At 42.1% G+C, this 20,623-nt stretch overlaps 1 protein-coding gene across 1 annotated transcript in view; it reads left to right on the top strand.

Moving 5' to 3' along the window:
* pgfb (placental growth factor b) overlaps window positions 1-20,623 on the top strand; it is a 40,218-nt gene that overhangs the window by 18,190 nt on the left and 1,405 nt on the right. Inside the window, exons 2-4 of the mRNA XM_034159757.1 lie at window positions 16,492-16,528; window positions 18,393-18,589; window positions 20,435-20,514. Coding sequence (XP_034015648.1) covers window positions 16,492-16,528; window positions 18,393-18,589; window positions 20,435-20,514 — 314 coding nt within the window. The remainder of the gene's footprint in view (window positions 1-16,491; window positions 16,529-18,392; window positions 18,590-20,434; window positions 20,515-20,623) is intronic.

The following is a 20,623-nucleotide window of genomic DNA, read 5'->3' as shown; positions in this document are numbered from 1 at the left end:
GCTGGTGCATGCTGATGACAACAAAGTTTGCTGTACTGCAGTGGTTCCCAAAGTGGGGGGTGCAGAGGTATTGCAGGGTTGGCAGCGGGGCGTGACAAGGCAAAATGAATTTGGTTTGTTGCAAACAAACGGTTTGCAGCTGAAGGATTTTTATGTATTCTTCAGCTGCGTTGCTTTTTATGATACACTGATCAAACGGGACAGTTTTTTTTATATATATATATATATATATATATATTAGGGGTATTACAGAGCATAAAAGTCAAGGTTCGACTCATGTTTAGACATTACAGTTCGCTACAAGTTCGGCACAGTGGACTAAAAAAAGCAACAACAACAAAAAGACAAATGCAAATGTGTAAGGCTAGCTTTCTTTAGTGAATGGTGATTGCAACATCTGGAAGATGCCCACAGAGGTGTGTCAGCATGTTTAGTGTGTTTCCATTCACATACCCAATGAGTGCGGAACAGCGACAGCACACAGTCTTCATGAGATTCATGACTCGCTCTCCACTGATGCGATATGTCAGGGGGAACCCACAGTTTTCCCACATAGGAGATTTAAAGGAGACCGGCAGGTCAACTAACTCCTGTGTGCAAGGAGCTTTGCTTTCACTTTCTTTTTCACTTGACATGGTGTTTGACTGGCTCCATTCCTTGCCAATCAGCAGCATGTGTACATATGTTAAGTAAAAGGCGTAGCAAAAAGGAACAGTGGAAAGACAGTTGGTCCAGATGGCATACAAGTGGATGCATGGAAATGTTGAGGAGAGATGGCAGTGGAGTTTTTAGCTCTATTGTTTAATAACATTTAAGAAAGTCACACAATGTCTGAGGACTGGAGAAGGTGTTGATCAACCACAGCATGAAGTTATGACAAAGCGTAGAAGAAGCTAGCCTGAGAAGAGAGGTGGAGATATGTGAACAACAATATGGTTTTATGTTGAGAAAGAGGACTACAGATGCAGCATTTGCTCTTGGAGGGATTGTGAAGAGCCAAAGCAAAGATCAGAGAGGTTGCATTGTGTGTTTGTAGATACGGAGAAAGCCTATGACAGGGTGCCAAGAGAAGAATTGTAGCACTGTTTGAGGACGTCAGGAGTGGCAGAGAAGTATGTGACAGTGCAAAGTATGTATGAGGGCAAGATAACCGAGATGAGGTGTGCAATAGTAGTAACCAATGCATTCAAGGTAGAGGAGCGATTGCATCAAGGATGAGCTCTGAGCCCTTTTTTGTTTGCATTTGTGTTGAACAGGTTGATGTAGGATATCAGCCAAGAGTATCCATGGACTATGGTGTTTACAGATGGCATTTGATCTGTACTAAGAGCGGGGAGCAGGTTGATGCAACTCTGGAGGGGTGGCGATATGTACCGGAGAAAAGGAGAATGAAACTCAGTTGGAGCAAGTATCGCTGACTGTGGTGCTGAAAAAAGACAGAAGGTGGACATGGAGGAGTCAGATCTGACTGGATTGGATTTTCCTTGGGAATGACAGGGATGCACAGTATTAGGAATGAACATAGAGGTCTAGAGTGGGCATGAACATTTGGAGACAAAGGGAGAGGGGTGATTTTGAGATGGTTTTGGGATTTGCAGAGGAGGGATCTGGGGTACTTCTGGAAAAAAAAAAGCTGAGGTGTGGAGATGTCAAATGAGGAACGCCAGTGAGGAGGTTCATAGATGTGATGAGGGAAGACATGCAGTTGGTGAGTGTGAAAGAGGAAGATGCAAAGGAAAGGGTGAAGTAGAAGAAAGAAGAGATTTTGCTGTATTATCACACAACTTTGCCTAAAATTTTTTATGTATTATCTTCATTTAATCCTGGATTTTTTTTTTTTTTGAAACACTCCAGACCAGACAAGTTTTTCCAGTCCCTTGGTAAAAACTGCTGCACAGACTGTTCAACCTTCCCTGGGGGAAAAGAGAGTTCTATAGTCTGGAGTTCTGTTCCATGTTTGTACATTTTTCCTGTTCAGATGTCTGAAAGTGAATCCATGCAGTAGTAGTACTGACCTGCCGACTGATACTGCTGGTATTTGCCTTATTGTGGTTTTTCTCTCTACTTGTAATGTCCCAACCCAGGGGAGGGTAGTCAGGAAATATGGATTTCTCCTTCCTCCTACAGAGGAGGAGTGGTGGCGCTCGAGGCAACAGTCTATTCAGCGAGCTTTAATCTCCCATCTGGATGTAATTTACTGTCGTTTACGCAGGGGGAACAGTGTTTACTGTAATAGAGACCACAATTACCACCGGTCAGCTTTATCTCAAAACCTGTGTTGTGTATGTTTATTGTACATGGTGTACATACAAAGACTATGAGATGGGAGGGGCAATAATACATGCATTATTGGGGCTTTACCAGAGAAACAGTGTTTATTTAAATTAGAATTCACGTATATAGGCCTTTGGGTCTTCTGTGTCACTTGGCACCTGTGTTCAGCATAACATCTTCAAAGTTTGTGTTTCTAATTACTGTAAGAAAATGTGATTGCTTGTAATGCATGTTTTCTTATCTGCAGAATCTGGATTTCAAAGGCTCCATTTCCCAGATTTGCTACATCAAGAGGGGTAAAAATCTTTGAGCTTCATACTGACTGAGTCACCCGACCTTATATTTTATTACATAATCCCCATCTACACTGATACTTTTTAATCAAATCTCAGCCCAGCCTGCAGCTGCTTTGCAGTGAGGTGGTATTTTCAAAGTTGTTGTTCCTGAGAACCAGGACAGAGGCAGTGTCTTGGTGCAGGGGGATTACATGACAGATTTAAGCCCTGAGCTGCTTCTTGACAGGCTGAAGCAGCTTTCACAGATGGTGCACTCTTTCTTCCCAACAAGAAGTTCCCTAGTTCAAAGCCCCTTGCATTCCAATCTGTATGTATGTCTGGTGCAGGGTACCCCAATACCTGGATGGGTTACCTGATGTTAGGGTTAAACCTAGGTTTAAGAAACTAAAGTGAGGACACTTTACTGTTATAGGATTAGGGTTCTGTAACCCTTTAGGTAAACATAGGGTTAGATAACTATGGCCACTGGGTTTAGATGACCCTAGTAATATAGGGTTAGTGTTACCAACCCCAACTTCTAACCCTAGAATTAGATAGGTAGGTTAACCAGGGTGACTGGGGTTAGTGCTAGGACCTGCTCCTGTGACTAACAAATGGGAATATTTTTGTTTATGAACAACATTATGACAACAGGGTGCCACATCTTAGAAAAATGTTCCAAGTTATGACACGAGTGACTTACGACCTCGGATCCTCTACCAGAGGCCTGGGAGTTTGGGGGTTCTCCACAGTATCTTAGCTGTTTTTTGGACTGCACGCTTCTGGACAGAGACCTCTGATGTTGTGCCTGGAATCTGCTGGAGCCACTCTTCCAGTTTTGGGGGATACAGCTCCTAATGCTGCGATCACCACTCGGACCACTTTGGACGTTACCTTCCAGATCTGCTCCAGTTGTTTCTTCTGCTCTTGGCTCTTTTCGATTTTCTCCTTTTTTCTGATGTTGCTGTCAGCTGGGGTTTTCTTTTTCTTATCAACCACCAGTATGTCTGGTTAGTTGGTCAGCAGCCACTTGTCTGTCTGGAATTTGAAGTCCCACAGGACCATCGCCCTGTCGTTCTCAATCACCTTTGTTTGCGTCTCCCATTGAGACTTGGGGACATATTGTTTGGTTGAAAACTTTTTGATCTCTACTCACATTTTCTTTTGGGTTTGTTGATGTTTTAACCATTTCTCTATAATCAGGAGGCCTGACCTGAGTCTCAGCGGGATATTGTCACACCTGAAACATCACTGTTCTCATTGTAACCAAGTCCTCTGCTTGTATACAAAACAGTCCTCCTTTCTTTCATAGTCATACCACAGGGTGCTCTGTGACAGGCCATGGAACTATTGTGACGGTCATGGTGTTGATTATCCAGAATCTGATTCACCATGAAGGATGGGTGAAGAAGATGACAACAGCAAGGGTGGTATTCTGGTTTTCACTCATCTGTCCGTCTTTGTGTTTGTATTCACCGGTTCTGGCTGACTGCTGAGAGCTCTGTGTGGTCTCATGTTCAAGCTGAGTCTGAGACACTGTCACGGGTCTCTTCTGGCTGGCCCCCGGGCTTTCCGAATGCTTGAGGAGCAGGTGCTTTGCTGTCCTGGATTATGTCTCAGATGTCCTAACAACAGATCCTAACAAGGAGCATAACGTGACCCTTTACATTACTCATTGTATTGACAAAAGATTTTCTCAATCTGTCCATTTGTGAGCAGAATTCCATGAAGCACATAACACTTTGGAAGAGGGTGGAACCTCAGTATCACTTTTGAAAACAAACTCCACCTCATATTGCAAAACTCAGAGAGGAACAGAGAGAGATTCAGATACAGAGTGTCAAAGTTGATGAATGCACTGTGATAGCAGCATAAGCAGTAATCCATCTCTGCTATTTTTCAATTTCAATTTCCAATTTATTTTCATTTATATAGCGCCAAATCACAACAGAGTTGCCTCAAAGCGCTTCACACAGGTAAGGTCTAACCTTACCAACCCCCAGAACAACAGTGGTAAGGAAAAACTCCCTCTGAGGAAGAAACCTCAAGCAGACCAGACTCAAAGGGGTGACCCTCTGCTTGGGCCATGCTAGAAACATAAATTACAGAACAATTCACAGACGAATATTCAAGAAATGCTATTGGCGCACAGGACAGGAGGATCGCCAACACAAACACAACTCCCATCTCTGGATGGAGCTGCACCTTAAACAGAGAAAAAACAGAATCAGGCATCAGAAAGACAAAAAATACTGTATAATTTGCCAGCATTAAACAACAAGAAAAACAGAGAAGTACTAAGGTGATCGCCGGCCACTAGCCCTAAATTTCATTAAAAGACGCAGAATTTAGGTAAAGTTGAGGCTGCAGCCCGCTCCAGTTACTAATAAATGAATTAAAAGCATAAAACAAAACTGTACCAGTATGCTAGCCATATGAAAGGGAAAATAAGTGCGTCCTAAGTCTGGACTTGAAAATCTCTCTGCTACCATCAGCCGCATGTCTACAGTTTGATTTTTCACCAGGATTCTTCAGGATTTCAATCTGAAGTCTTTAATGACCTGCACCTCCCTTTTTCAGCTGCACGAGGTCACTGAACTGATGTTCAAACTGGTCCAAATATGGCAGAGTTGTTGTTGAAAGGAAGGACACCTCTTATGTTATTTTCAGTGTAGAAAAACCTCTTTTGTCTTTCTTTTTCTAAATTTAATAAATTATGCTTTTTGGCACAATGGAGAGGCCAGAATCAGTAAACAGCTTCACAATAAATTAACAATTGTTTTTTTTTTTGTTTTTTTTTGCTGTGATGTCACCCCAAATTAAGATGGCTTTAAAATGATTTTTCTTGCAAGAAACTCGTGCAAAACCAATGCGGATTTTTTTTTTAATCCACTGGTTCAGTAACTGCAATTAACCATTAACAATTTCTGAGATGTACTGTAGTAGCACAATTTAATACGGGGGATATAGCAATCAGCGTGTCGGTCTGTCAGTCCGTTGGTTTTTGCTTTTTAACGCGATATCTCAAGAACCAGTTGACCAATTTCATTCATATTTAGCATAAGGGTGTACTTGGGTGATACCCTGACACCAGCCGATTACGGTGACCAGTCACAGGGAGGTATTCAAGATATTGTCATTGCGCCCCTCGTTAGTGCAATATCTCAAGAACTAGTTGACCAATTTCAGTCATATTTGGCATAAGGGTGTAGGTGATTCCCCCAACACTTTGTATTACTGACTTGTGGGGACCGGGAGGATTTGTCATCTTCTGATGACTCTTGTTTTTAACTGTTTTAATAGTGGCCATGTCTACGTACAGTCATGGTCAGAATTACCGGCACCCCTATATTTTAAGTATACATTTAAAAAAATGTTCAAAAAAATATGCAAATCAAAAAATTTTCCATCCGTCCATTTGCTATACCCGTTTACTCCAGTTAAGGGTCACGGGGGGCTGGAGCCTATCCCAGAAGTCATAGGGTGTGAGGCGAGGTACCCCCTGAACAGGATGCCAATCTGTTGCAGGGTCACATAGACAAAAACACATTCACACCTACGGACAATTTAAAGTTCCCAGTCCACCTAACCTGCGTGTCTTTGGATGGGGAAGGAAGCTGGAGCATCCGGAGGGAACCCACGCAGACACAGGGAGAACATGCAAACTCCACACAGAAAGGCCACAGGTGGGAATTGATCCCATGACATTCTCGCTGTGAGGCAACAGTGCTAACCACTAATCCACCATGCTACCATTCAACCAATTTTATAAAGTGAAAATAGTTTTTAAAAAAAATCCAAAGTAAATGAACAGAAACATCAAAACAAAATGTTTTTATAAAGTGGAATAAAAATGCCACCTGTTGATGAATTTATAGTAAATCATCACTTTCATGCCAGGTTTCTTTTGTACAAGTCCAGAGATGGAGACAGTAATATTTCCAAATCACTGTCAACCAATAAGAAATACAAACGGTATGGTATTGTGTGGTAAATCTGCCTTGAGAAGGCAGTTTTTAAAAACTGAGTGACTGTGCAAGAAGGAAACTAGTGAGGGAAGCCAATAAGGCCTTGTTTACATTTCCAGTTCAAATCAGATTTATTGCAAATTTGATTCAAATCAGGTCTCACTGATTGACTGTCCACATTACATATAGGGAGTGACCAGATCTGATGTAGTCTAATCCATATTGATTGCTGTGCTAACAGCCTATGCCCAGGAAACACATGGATGACAGCGAACTGAGACTGTTTCTGTCTGAAATGTGGAACCTTTCAAACCTTATAATTGCAAGGAAGCGACAGAATCTGAGGAGACTGCTGAGTTGTGCCTCCATGCTCCGTTGTTTTTGACCATTTTCTTTGACTTTTTCCCCACTTATTCCAACTCCACAGGTAAGCCAACAGAACCACATCATCTGCAAACAGCAGAGACGAGATTCTGTGGTTCCCAAACCAGACCCCCTCTACACCCTGACTGCGCCTAGAAATTCTGTCCATAAAGATAATGAACAGAATCGGTGACACTGGATTATATTGACACTGATTTATATTGAATTATATTGATTCTGGATTTTAAAAATTGATTCTCATATCATAAAAAAATAAATATTGCAATAGCATCAGTATCAATTTTTTCCTACCCCTAGTTTATAAAATGTATTATTTTTAATTTTCCATTTGAACAGGTCTATATTCTCTTTCAGATTAATTAAACAGATTGTACGTGTCCACTCACTGAGTTTGGAGTAGAAGTACTGTGGAAATCTGTGGGTTTTTTTTGTTGTTGTTGCCCAGATTTCATATTTGGATGATTCCTCTGCAGTATGTAGAAAAAATAAATTCCATGAGGACAAAAAGTGCAAAAAGTTATTCTCCAAATTTGTTTTTTTTTTTTTTCTCTTATGTCTTTGTTTGATCATAAATGGGCGTCTTCTAATCCCTCTTGACTTCCTTTTCATCCAGTGCCAAAACAAAGCATGACTTAGGCTTACTGTCAGCATCTAACAGTTTAAAGGAGGAGAAGCAATAAAAGCAACTGCAGATGACTTCATTCAGCTCGGCCTCATATTTCAATCTGGAGAAGTTGTTCTTTGTCTTTGCGTAAAAACTCTCTCATGCATTCAGAGAGATGTTCTGCTGTCTTTTACTTTATTGCTTGTGCGTTTCTGTTGGAAGCTCACAGGTTGGTGAGCATCCAGACCCCCCCACCCCCCCCACACACACACACACACACACACACTTGATTCCCCTCTTCTCAAAGCAGAGTCTTTCATGGTTGGTCCCCGTGCTCTTTTATTTTTTGCTCCCTGAGCACGCTACGTTTTTCTCTGATAGATGGGAATTTAAGCAAAGTGGTTAAAAATGATGCGGCTGAGCTGTGTGGGAGGAAAGACTAACGAGGCCCGGAGCTTCTGCAGCGTGACAGCAAGAGCACAGGGACGGCAGAGGTCGTCTGATCTGACCCCGACGAGGGAACAAAATCTCACAGCCAGCAACAAACCTTAGAAAATTTACACAAGGCTCTTCTGCAGCAGAGCAAGAAGACTTTTAAATACCGACTTTTCTTCTTCTTAACTACTATAGATGTTTTAATCTCCACTTGCCCTCTTGGGCCAACTGCTCCTCGCCGCTCTGAAGGCAGCGGGGAGATGCAGCTTTAGCCAAATGTCAGCAGATGAAACCATTAGGACGACTGTGAGGCTGGAACAGAACAAACCTGATGTTAATTATCCAGTGAGAATAGTTCCTCCTCTCTCCCATCGTTAGCGCAGAGGGGATTCATCCATTAATCAGTGACGGTGTAGATAAATGATCAATAAAAAGTGAAAAATGCTGGTCATAGTGCAAATCTCATCTTTCTTCACTTGTTGGTAACGTGAAAGGAATTTATTAACTCTGCCAATAATGTTTTCAGCCCCGCCCATCTGTCTGTAAGTCAGTTGGCTTTCTCAAAACCCGCCAGGCTCAATTTTATTCAGTTTAATGGGAAATGCAACACATGGGCCAAAGAAGAATGTCTTAAAGGAAGGATATACAGGATTGGGTTTTTTGATTTCGTTGAAATGGTGAGATAGCACTCTTTTTTTTTTACATTTCCTCTAATATGCCAAATCATGTGCCCTCTAAAATGCAGTGAGTGAAAAGATGAAGGAATGAATGATACCATCCCCTCCTGTTTCAAAAATAATCAATTCTATCATTTTGGAGGACAACCTCATGACCTTTTTGCACCTCACATTGAGGTGTCTGCCACCTGCTGGATGGTTAGTGGATGCTGCATTGATGATGGATTAGGAGCAGGTGTGGCTATCTATAAAAGATGAACAGCTTCCAAACAGAAATGTACGAAAGAAGATAAGTAAATTCTGATTGTCAGCAGCGATTTTGGTCTGAAACACAAATGGCATGGCCGCATCTTTTCAGAACCCTGCAGAAAGGATTTTGTATAATTTAGGTCATTCATTCATTCATCTTCAACCGCTTTTCCGGGTTCAGGTCGCAGGGGCAACAGCTCCAGCAGGGGACCCCAGACTTCCCTTTCCCGTGCCACATTGACCACCTCTGACTGGTGGATCCCGAGGCATTCCCAGGCCAGTAGGGAGATATAATCTCTCCACCTAGCCCTGGATCTTCCCCAGGGTCTCCCCCCAGATGGACATCAATCAATCAATCAACTTTTTTCTTGTATAGCGCCAAATCACACCTCCCTAGGGAGGCACCCAGGTGTAAATAGGTATAATTTAGGTGCTAAATAAAAACAGTGGGGTGGTTGAGTAAGGTTTGCAGTGAAATGAATCTGTGACAAAGACTGGTTCTGCACAGAAATGACAGAATCAAAGAAAAAATTTCTTGCAATTATCCTGAATCAAGGCTGAGATCCAGGTTTTCATTGACTTCCCGGACTCGGCCATCAGAAGTGTATCCGTATGCGGCAAAAGTGTTGAACTTATAGAGACATTCACTTATGTCTGCAGCAGCATTCAGGTCTCTGGGTCCTCAGCCTTTAGGATAGAGAGACTTAGGGAGTCATGAGGTCACTGGATAGAGGTGTTTGGTGATGCCGATATCTTTGCAGGAGAACAAAGATCCAAGTCAGTTTGGGTGGTTCCTGTCTTAGTGTATGGTTGTGAGTTCTGGTCATTAACCAGTAAAGCCACAACTGGATGTTTTTAGTACCAGGTTGCTTTGGAGGGACCTGGAGTACCGCTGGATTGACTCTGTGTCAAACAAATGGTTACTTGAGACTAAAATTAAAAGTATCACTTGACCAGTTGACTGCCTGGGTGGTTGCCATCAGGGAGGACCCAAGGTGGTTCCATGATGTGGTGGATGTGGTAGCGCATGGTACCAGGATATGCTCTGAAACATCATTAGAAGTCAACACAACCCTGCAGAAAGGTTTTTTTAACGAATGTAGCCACAGCAGACACTTCTTCCTGCTCTCTCTCTGATTCTCTCAAAATATATATGGTTTTGAACTTGCATGAGCTTGAAATGAGCTTGTTTGTCAGTTTTTTCATTTCAAAATCCTACATCTGGTCGTCAACAAGACCACTGTTGCTCACTCATCTTCAACCACTTATGTGGGATCAGGTCGCGGGGGCAGCAGCTCCAGCAGGGGACCCCACACTTCCCTTTCCTGGGCCACATTAACCACCTCTGATTGGGGGATCCCAAGGCGTTCCCAGGCCAGTGTGGAGATATAATCTCTCCACCTAGACGTGGGTCTCCTCCCAGATAGATGTGCCTGGAACACCTCCCTAGGGAGAGCATCCTTACCACATGCCCGAACCACCTCAGCTGGCTCCTTTTAACGAGAAGGAGTTATAAATTCAATGTTATAACTGCATGACGAAAATTAAGAGCAGGTGTGGTTGAAGTTGTAACTTGAAATGAGTGTGTTTGTTAGTTTCTTTCATGTCAAGTCTAGATGGTGACCACCAAGACCACCTCAGAGAGGAAATGTAGTACAACATGCTTGTACATGAATTTAAAAAAATGCAATATAAATTTAAAAAAAGTTATCATGAGGGGAGACTGGGGCAAGTGTCACTGATAGTGACTCAGTGTTTTGTCTGTCCCAAGTGTACCCCGATAACAATATTACACCGATAATAATAATACACTTGATCTATCTACACGATAGAGCATCTACACTAAGCAGCAGTGGCTCTACTCTAAGCTCCCCACAGATGGCCAAGCTTCTCACCCTATCTCTAAGGGAGACACCAGCCACCCTTCAGAGGAAACCCATTTCAGTTGCTTGTACCCACGATCTAGTTCTTTTGGACATGACCCAACCCTCATGATCATAGGTGAGAGTAGGAATGAAGATTGACCAGTAGATCGAGAGCTTCGCCTTTTGGCTCAGCTCCCTTTTTGTCACAACAGTACGGTGGGGCGAATGCTGCGCCAATTTTCTGGCCAATCTCACGGTCCATTGTCCTCTCACTTGTGAACAAGACCCCAAGGTACTTAAATTCTTTCACTTGGAGCAAGACCTCATTCCCTACCCAGAGTAGGCAATTAATCGGTTTCCTGCTGAGAACAATGACCTCAGATTTAGAGGTGCTGATCTTCATCCCAGCCGCTCCACACTCGGCTGTGAACCGATCGAGTGAGTGCTGGAGGTCATATGCAGATGAAGCCAACAGGACCACGTCATCTGCAAAAGGCAGTTATGAGACCCTCAGCCCACCAAACCAAAGACCCTCCTCCCCCCAACTAAGCCTTAACATCCTGTCCATGAATATCACAAACAAGATTTGTGACAAGGCACAGCCCTGGCGGAGGCCAACCCCTGCTGGAAACAAATCCAACTTACTGCAGAGAACTCAAATGCAGCTATCACTTTGTGAGTACAGAGATTGGATGGCCCTGAGAAGGGGCCCCCTCACTCCATACTCCCACAGCACCTCCCACATTATCCGATCATACGCATTCTCTAAGGCACACCCAGGCACCCTCCAGGATCCTTGTGATAGTGAAGAGCCGGTCAGTTGTTCCACGACCAGGACGGAACCCGCAATGTTCCTCTTCAGTCCGAGGTTCGTATCGGCTGAACCCTCCTCTCCAGCACACTGGAGTAGACGTTACTAGGGAGGCTGAGTAGTGTGATGCCCCTGTAATTGGCACACACTCTCTGGTCTCCTTTTTTTAATATGGGACCACCACCCCAGTTTGTCAGCCCTTAGGCGCTGTCCCAGACCTCAACGCAATGTTGAAGAGACGTCTCATCCAAGACAGTCCCTCCACAATCAGAGCCTTCAGCATTTCTGGATGGATACCTGTGTATTAATTTAACAGGACATTTGGTGCAAAACTTTGTGATTTATTTAGTTATTTGTTTGTTTATATATATTTACAAGGCTAATATCTATAACGAGCAGCACGGTGGCTTAGTGGCTTGCACTGTTGCCTCACAGCAAGAAGAACTCAGGTTTGCTTCCAACCTGGTCCTTTCTGTTTGGAGTTTGCCTGTTCTCCCCATGTTTGCGTGGGTTCCCTCCAGGTGGTCCGACACTTCCAAAGACATGCAGACGAGGTGAACTGGTGACTCTAAACTGACTGTTGGTGTGAGTGATGTTTGTCTGTTTGTCCAGGATGTACCCCACCTCTCATCCAGTGACGCCTGGGATGAGTTCTAGCCAACACTCGTCCCTTCCCAGCCACCGTAAACTGGAAAATCAAAATAAGTCAAAATAGAAAATCAGTGAATATCTATAAGTGTGTAGATTTGGACGGAAATTTACATCCATCCATTACATCTTTGTAGTGGTGCAATTTTAATTCAAATAACATTTATTTTTATATTTTATCCCAAAATATAATCATATCACACCTGTTACATTCCTATGAATAATTTCTAAACCATAAACCTGGAACACAGAAGTTAAAATCGTAGTTTTCTACCTTCCATGAGTGTAGTTGGCTTCAGTTCATTCTTGCACCCTTTTCAAATGAACTCGTTCATACTTGAAATGGTCGTTGGAAACGTCATCTATCAAAGCAACCAATGTGGCTGTTAGGGTTTTTATTAATTTTATTTTTTTTTTTTAACAAAACAACTGCTGCATTATTCAGGAAATCAATACTCCTAACACAGCAGCACATATGATTCATGGCGAATGACACAGAGTTGCTCAAATAGGCCTCAACTTGTCACAAAGGTCTTAAATCACATGTTATAAGAGCAGTAATTTAAAGTGAGCCATTTTTATGACGCACAGATGTCATAAAAAGACTCATGGGAAAAAAAGTAAGAAACTCAGAGGGAGACAGAGAACTCCTTAAATGGCAAGTTCATACACATATTTATATAAAGAGTTACTGCTCTCTCACAATTGCTGGTTTACCTGACAGTCACCGTTAGTCACACACTCGTGCTGTGTGTGGAAGTGCTTATGTGAGGATCCTCAGGCATCCTTTAGAATCTGCCAATTCTCCACCATAGGAGGTGCCAAAGATGTTGCCTTGTCTTGTTGAGGCTTAGCCCACGTCACCCAAAATCCTCATCCTCTCTGATAACACAGCAAAGAACCCCTTGTAATGTGGAGGAGTCTCTCTGAACTGCATGAAAACCTCACAAAACCCAAAAAACAGAGACACAGAGTTCAAATTACATGCCACTTAATGATGGACAAGAATTTACGATATCAAGCCGGCATGAGTAAAGAGTCAATCATAGTTCAGGCTAATTTATGAAGGGATGAAGGTGGGCCCTGTTTTTGTCTTTGAGGGATCAGGTAAGGTGTTGAAGGATTTGGTTCACAAGTTTTAATTTATTTGGATTTTCTGGAATCAACACATAGCCAAAAGCCAAAAATTTTATTTAGAGTCATGCTCTGGGACTGTTTTCCTGCCAGTGGATCTGCTGTATTCTACAAACTTAACTGAAGAATGAAGAAGAAGGCTGACAGAATTCCTGAGCAACACCTCAAACCATCAGCTAGATGGTTGGAATTTATACACAACTGGATGTGCCAACAGTACAATGACCCTAAACATACAGTGCATCCGGAAAGTATTCACAGCACTTCACTTTTCCCACATTCTGTTTTGTTACAACCTTGTTCCAAAATGGATTAATTTTGTTCACCAAAATTCTACACACAATACCCCATAATGACAATGACATTTTTGTTTTTGTTTTTTCGATTTTTGCAAATTTCTTACAAAAAAGAAATAAAGAAATCACATGTACGTAAGTATTGTATGTACACTGAATGCAGGACAAAGAGAGTTGATAGTGTGTCGTAGTTAACACACCATCCCCCTGGCATGCATTTTTAAATACTCTGTCATGGTATTCAAGGGCATGGAGACAGTAAGGACTACAGAAGACTGACGTTTGACTCCATTGACCAGCCTTCAGCGATGTACATAGTGGTTTAGTGGTTAGCACTATTGCATCACAGTAAAAAGGTTGTGGGTTCACTTCCTGCCTGGGCTTTTCTGTGTGGAGTTGCTCTGTGTGGGTTTCCTCTCGGCGCTCCGGTTTCCTCCTACAGTCAGAACTGTGCATCACGTGGGCCACAGTCGGTGCCTCTACATCTGGAGTTGGTCCCTCAGCGCCGGAGTGTGGCTGCCCACTGCGCCTAGTGGTTAGATTGTGTCTAACTGTAATTAGGAGGGGTTAAATGCAGAGGACAAATTTCATTGTATACACTCACTCACTCACTCATCTTCAACCGCTTAGTCCAGTTAAGGGTCGTGGGGGGCTGGAGCCTATCCCAGCAGTCACAGAGCGTGAGGCGGGGTACACCCAGGATAGGACACCAGTCTGTCACAGGGCCACAGACAGACAAACAAACACATCCACACCCACTCACACACTTACGGTCAATTTAAAGATTCCAATCCAACTAACCCGCATGTCTTTGGATGTGGGAGGAAACTGGAGCACCCAGAGAAAACCCACGCAAACACAGGGAGAACATGCAAACTCCACACAGAAAGGCCACAGGCGGGAACTGAACCCATGGCCTTCTCGCTGTGAGGCAACAATGCTAACCACTAAGCCACCATACTGCCCTCATTGTATACAATGACAATAAAAGTTCTTTTTATATTATACCAAATTTGGTATAAATCAGCAAAGGGACCTGGGAAGAGTGAACCAACAGACAGGCAGATATGACCTTTGATCCCAGTGATTGACCTTTTGCTAATTTGAATTTTCTGGGCAATTCCAGAACCTACGTACACTCTAAAAAGTTATTTCAACTTAACTAGTTGAAATAACTAAGTTGAAATAATTTTTAAAAGTCTATGCAAATTGTTACATCAATTTTTCTCATTGAGACAGTGGTTCATTTTTTTTAGAGTGTTCTGTGCATAAGTTTGCCAAATATGGTGCAAATCAAAGTGAAAAGCTAAACTTTTGACCTTTTAACTCGGTTAGCTTGAAAATGTGACCTCACCTGTGCAATTCCAGAACCCTCTTCCATGTGTGTGCCATGTTTGATATCAATCAGTGTGGGGAAAAACTTCAATTTTGACCTTTGACTCCAAAGATTTTTACACCAATGATTGATCCTTTGGTCAGTTTGATCTTGTCCAGGCAATAAACCTCCATTTGTCTGCCAAGTTTGTTGGACATCGAAGTGAAATATTGTAATTTTGACCTTAAACCCAATGATGTTGTCCTTTGCCAAAATAAAGTCTTTAAGGGATAGGCCTGGCATCCACATATCAGGTTTGGTGGAAATCAACCAAAGGACTGGAGAGGGGTATGGGAAGAAAAAAACAGATGAACCAAAATTTTGACTGCTGACGGCAATGAAGATCGTTGCCAAAACAAACCTCTTAGGGGCAATTCAAGGGTCACCCGTCACGCGTGTCTCAACTGGTTTCTTAATATATTAAATTTCTTCAATGGAGTTAAAAAAAAAAAAAAATGCTCTCACAGACAATCATTTGCTGTGACAGCTCACCTATCCCACGGCATCCACATTTCAAATATCAATAGTTAATAATGTAACAGAATAAAAACCATCAACAGCCTGGAAGGTAAGAAATACGTGTATATCATGGGAATTATTTTCTGAAAAATTAAACATAACTTTGCAGACTTTCCCACAATGTACGTGCAGAATGTTTTGCCAGAGGTGCTTTTGCAGTGTCTCCTGCACAGTTAGCAGACAAACAGCTGTGTGTGTGTGTGTGTGTGTGCGCGCCAGATGACCAGCCACTTTGTATAAGGAGCATGACTGACAGTCGGGACAATAGGAGGACGGAGCCGACGCAGGTGACTGACGGCTCGTGTGTGTCTGCTGACAGGTCGTCTGCCATACAATACGCTTCAGTGCAGAAAACACAGACCTGTCTTCAGTACATAAACCAAGCCGTCACTCATCTCCGTGATAAATGCAACAAGCTGACAGCCGTTCGATAGGACCTTTGAAATATGTGTGAGTGTGAATGCATCATCATTAATCACAAAGTCTGATCCTGACACTTCCAAGCAGCAGTTGGAATTAAAACTGCCATTGACTCAAAAAAAAAAGTAATAAAATAAAATCATTTTGGAAACTAGGCAAGTATTTCTGTTGTGTTTGCTTTCATTTCCATCTATTAAACATGTCACATTCAAGTTATCTCACAGATAATTGGAATTTTCACTTTTTCCTATTTAGTGAAGATCCAAAACAGAATCAAACTTCTGCATCACAGGGAAAAATAAAATTCTCAAAATGATCTTAAAGCTATTATGTTTATTGTTCTGCACTGATTTCTCAAAAATTTGATTTCAATGAAAGTTTATGTTCAGAATTGGTTTAATTTCCATTTCTTTCTGAGCACATTTTAAATTCTGTCTTTACAATATCACACTGCCAATAAAACTGACCATGACTGCACATACTTTAAATGTTATAAACAACAGATTGTAATATTATGTAACATTATCTTAATTTTTTTTTATGGTTGTGTTTTGCAGAGTGTGACATTGCCAAGTGTAAACAGTACGTCTGAAGGTAAGAATTTCCACAACAACAAAAACAATTTCACCACTTGTATCTGCACGGTCGGCATTTTAATTGTATTTATTTTAATTTAGTTAATGTGGGAATTGTGTTAAACAGATTTAGCTTATTTAGCAACACAGTTAAGGCCCCTGACACTTGCACAACTTTGATGCATGCACTTGAACACCATGTGTTGTGCAGGAGAGTAAACTCATCTTTAACGGGTGTAGACTGAACATGAGAGGGGATTTGGCGCATGCAATTGTGCAAAGAGAATTTTGAAATGTTCAAAAAATCTTTCACGCATAAATGTCATGCAACGTTGCACGATCTACTTGCCAAGACAACGTGCAGCTTGTCAAGTTGAGTAAAGAAGTAAACTGTGAGTGGTTGCATCAGCACACCGCATCACAGCACAGCTTGTCTCAATGATTATAACGAGATGCTAAATCTGTCATAATCATACTTTTACAGCTACACACAGGAAGAAAAGAACATGCAACTGTTTTACCAAGCCATGACAATGTAAACATGACATATTACCTTTATAGACGGCTCCAAATGCTTTCTCTGGCTCGTTCAGCACGTGCGAGCACAGGAGAGCAGCTCTGGCTGAAGTGGTCCTCTGTGATTCAGGAAGTGATTCAATTTCAATTTTCAATTTCAATATCAGTTTATTTTCCTTTATATAGCACCAAAACACAACAGAGTTGCCTCAAGGCACTTCACACAGGTAAGGTCTAACCTTACCAACCCCCAGAGCAACAATGGTAAGGAAAAACTCCCTCTGAGGAAGAAACCTCAAGCAGACCAGACTCAAAGGGGTGACCCTCTGCTTGGGCCATGCTACAAACATAAATTACAGAAATAATTCACAGAACAATTCATGGACGAATATACAAGAATTGCTGTTGGTGCACAGGACAGGAGGATCGCCAACACAAACACAACTCCCATCTCTGGATGGAGCTCCACCTTAAACAGAGAAAAAACAGAATCAGGCATCAGAAAGAAAAAAAATACTGTATAATTTGCCAGCATTAATCAACAAGAAAAACAGAAAAAATACTAAGGAGATCGCCGGCCGCTAGCACTAAGCTTCACTAAAAGACCCAGAATTTAGGTGAAGTTGAGGCTGCGGGCCGCTCCAATTACTAATAACATGAATTAAAAGAGTAAAAAGTGTAAAGCAAAACTGTACCAGTATGCTAGCCATATGAAAGGGAAAATAAGTGTGTCTTAAGTCTGGACTTGAAAGTCTCCACAGAATCTGATTGTTTTATTGACGCAGGGAGATCATTCTACAGAACAGGGGCACGATAAGAGAAAGCTCTGTGACCCACAGACTTCTTATTCACCTTAGGGACACAAAGTAGTCCTCCACCCTGAGAATGTAAAGCCCGGGCCGGTACGTAAGGTTTAATTAGGTCAGCTAGGTAGGGAGGTGCCAGTCCATGAATAATTTTATAGGTTAGTAGCAGAACCTTAAACTCTGATCTCACTGGGACAGGAAGCCAGTGAAGGGATGCCAAAATGGGTGTAATGTGGTTGAACTTTCAGCTTCACGTCAAAAGTCTGGCAGCAGCATTTTGAACCAATTGGAGAGCCCTAATGCTAGACTGCGGTAAACCAGAAAATAGAACATTGCAGTAGTCCAATCTAGAAGAGATAAATGCATGGATCAGGGTCTCAGCATCAGCCATAGACAGATTTTAAATACTTTGCATTAAATGCACACAGGAACAGTCCAAACAACCCACATCACACACAGCCTGTAATACTGCTTGTGCATTTATCTGGCAACATCAGCAGTGTCCTTCACACGAAATTGACTCAACTTTTTAACTAATGTGTCGGTTTTACTCATTCACAGTGCTGATGTTCCAACAAGTGTGGAGGCGGAGCTACTGCCGGACCATCGAGAAACTGGTAGAAGTGGTGCAGGAATACCCGACGGAGGTGGAGCACATTTACAGCCCTTCCTGTGTGCCCCTGGTGCGGTGTGCAGGTTGCTGTGGGGACGAGAACCTCGAGTGCCATCCAACCCACACCACAAATGTCACCATGCAGGTATGGTCCAGTCCAGGACTTGATCGTGATTTTCTTGTCTTCCACCTGTCAGAAAGTGGGGCATTAAAATGGGTTGTGTGTGTGTATCAGAGTATCCGTCACAACCCTTGTTACCGCAGTGAGTCACTGCTTCCAGGTATCACCGTCATATCGGATACACATGCTTTCCAGACCAAAATCATGTATTAGTTCACACATCAGTGCTTTGTGACCAACATGACCTCTGTGACCCTTGTGATGGTGCTAAAAGTTGGAACAGACCTCTCCTGGAACCCCAACACCGTTAATGACAAGTGTTTCAGAAAAGACACTGGTTTATTGCACAAACTCAACACTGAGATGTACAGCTGAGGAATATGGTTCATAGACAACAGCATCACCTTTAGATGGCATGCAGGCTCGTAGTCAATAGCACAGGGAACCTCAGTACACAGGTGAGCAATCCATGTTAAGTGCAGTCCGTCATGAGGGAACAGCAAGGGTTTATTTGAATATACGAGGGTAGGCTGAAAAGTTCTAAGGCTCCCCATGAAGGAGTAATGCATTAACTGCATTATAGTGAGCCTTAGAACTTTTCAGCCTACCCTTGTATAGGCACAGGTCAGAAACTAAAGCAGTTCTACCATGAAAACAAATCCAACATCCATTAGACAGGACTCGGTGATCAGAAAACGGCAGCGGGATCATACATATTAATCTGGAGCACAAGGAATGAGAGAGTTTGGACAGAACATAAAATAATCTGGTGAGGAATATGTTAGAATGCACTCCTGTTAAAGTCACCGATCAATAATTGGAGGAAGCACGAGAACATGAGTGCACGGGGAATGAATCCAGAAGTACCAGGACACGAGGAGAATAAACCCCACAAATAAATCCTGGGACATGGAGGAGAACTAATGGTACACAGGAAGAGAGATGAAGACAAGAGAGAACACATAAAGAAGCAAGTGGTGGTGGTGGGGGGGTGAATACGCAGGGACAATAAAAGAACAACTCACGAACCAAAACTAAAAACCACACTGCAAAAAAAACAGGGGTGTCTAAAACAAGATAAAATCCTAAATCTGAGCGAAAAGGTACTCAAAACAAGTGAAATTATCTGTCCATGCAGCAAGATAATTTCACTTGAAAAGATTCTTTAATTAAGATTGTTAAATCTAGAAACATCCAAGTTGAATACTTAAAATAAGAAATTAACTCTTAAAACAAGATAAATTATCTAACAATTCTAAATCTAAGGGGTTTTTTTTTCTTGGTAAGAACCAAATAACTTGCAGTGCAGAAGAGAAACCTGCACCTTGTGCTGTGGGAACAAAATCACACAAGGGAGAAACCTGTACAGTATCCATGGGAAATATGAATACAAAATGTAAAATGCAGACAGAAAACAAAACAGACACAAGTGACACTCATGCTCCATGCCCAAACATGCCCTTAACAAAAAGGAGGTCACCGTGATAACATGTCAAGAGTTTTCGGTTTTGCTTCCATATACTTATGCTCTCTGGATCAAAATCTTGGACATGTTTGTGAGTAACCTCTGTGACCCCTGTGATGTACGGTTAAAATGTTGTTGCCGCCATAACTCACTAAATTCATTCATTCATTCATTTCATTCACTTTATATACCCAGTTATTCCATGTAAGGGCCACGGGGTTACTGGTGCCTATTCCAGCAAAAGTCACAAAATTGAGATACATAATTAAATGTATATGCTTTCATATTTTTCTGTAGTAATACAATTTTACACGGGCGGGTCACAGACATATGCCACTTGCTATTGTTGTTTTAGTGTGTTTTGGTGCATTTCTGGAGACCACATGTACCGTTTCCTCCTCCAGCTGCTGAAAATCAGGCCAGCAGAACCGGGTCAGGATTATGTGTCGATGACATTTGTGGAGCATCAGCGATGTGAATGTAGGTAAGAAAAATGTCTTATTTTGTCGCATGAAATATTATTTACAATGCATGGCATTAACTTGTATGTCACTGGGTGTGTTTTAATTTATTTAAAAAAAATTTTTTACTTC

Source organism: Thalassophryne amazonica, chromosome 19 (assembly GCF_902500255.1).
Source record: "Thalassophryne amazonica chromosome 19, fThaAma1.1, whole genome shotgun sequence".
Taxonomy (NCBI): Eukaryota; Metazoa; Chordata; class Actinopteri; order Batrachoidiformes; family Batrachoididae; genus Thalassophryne; species Thalassophryne amazonica.
Note: the sequence above shows the minus strand (reverse complement) of the source record. Positions and strands in the feature narration are given on the sequence as shown.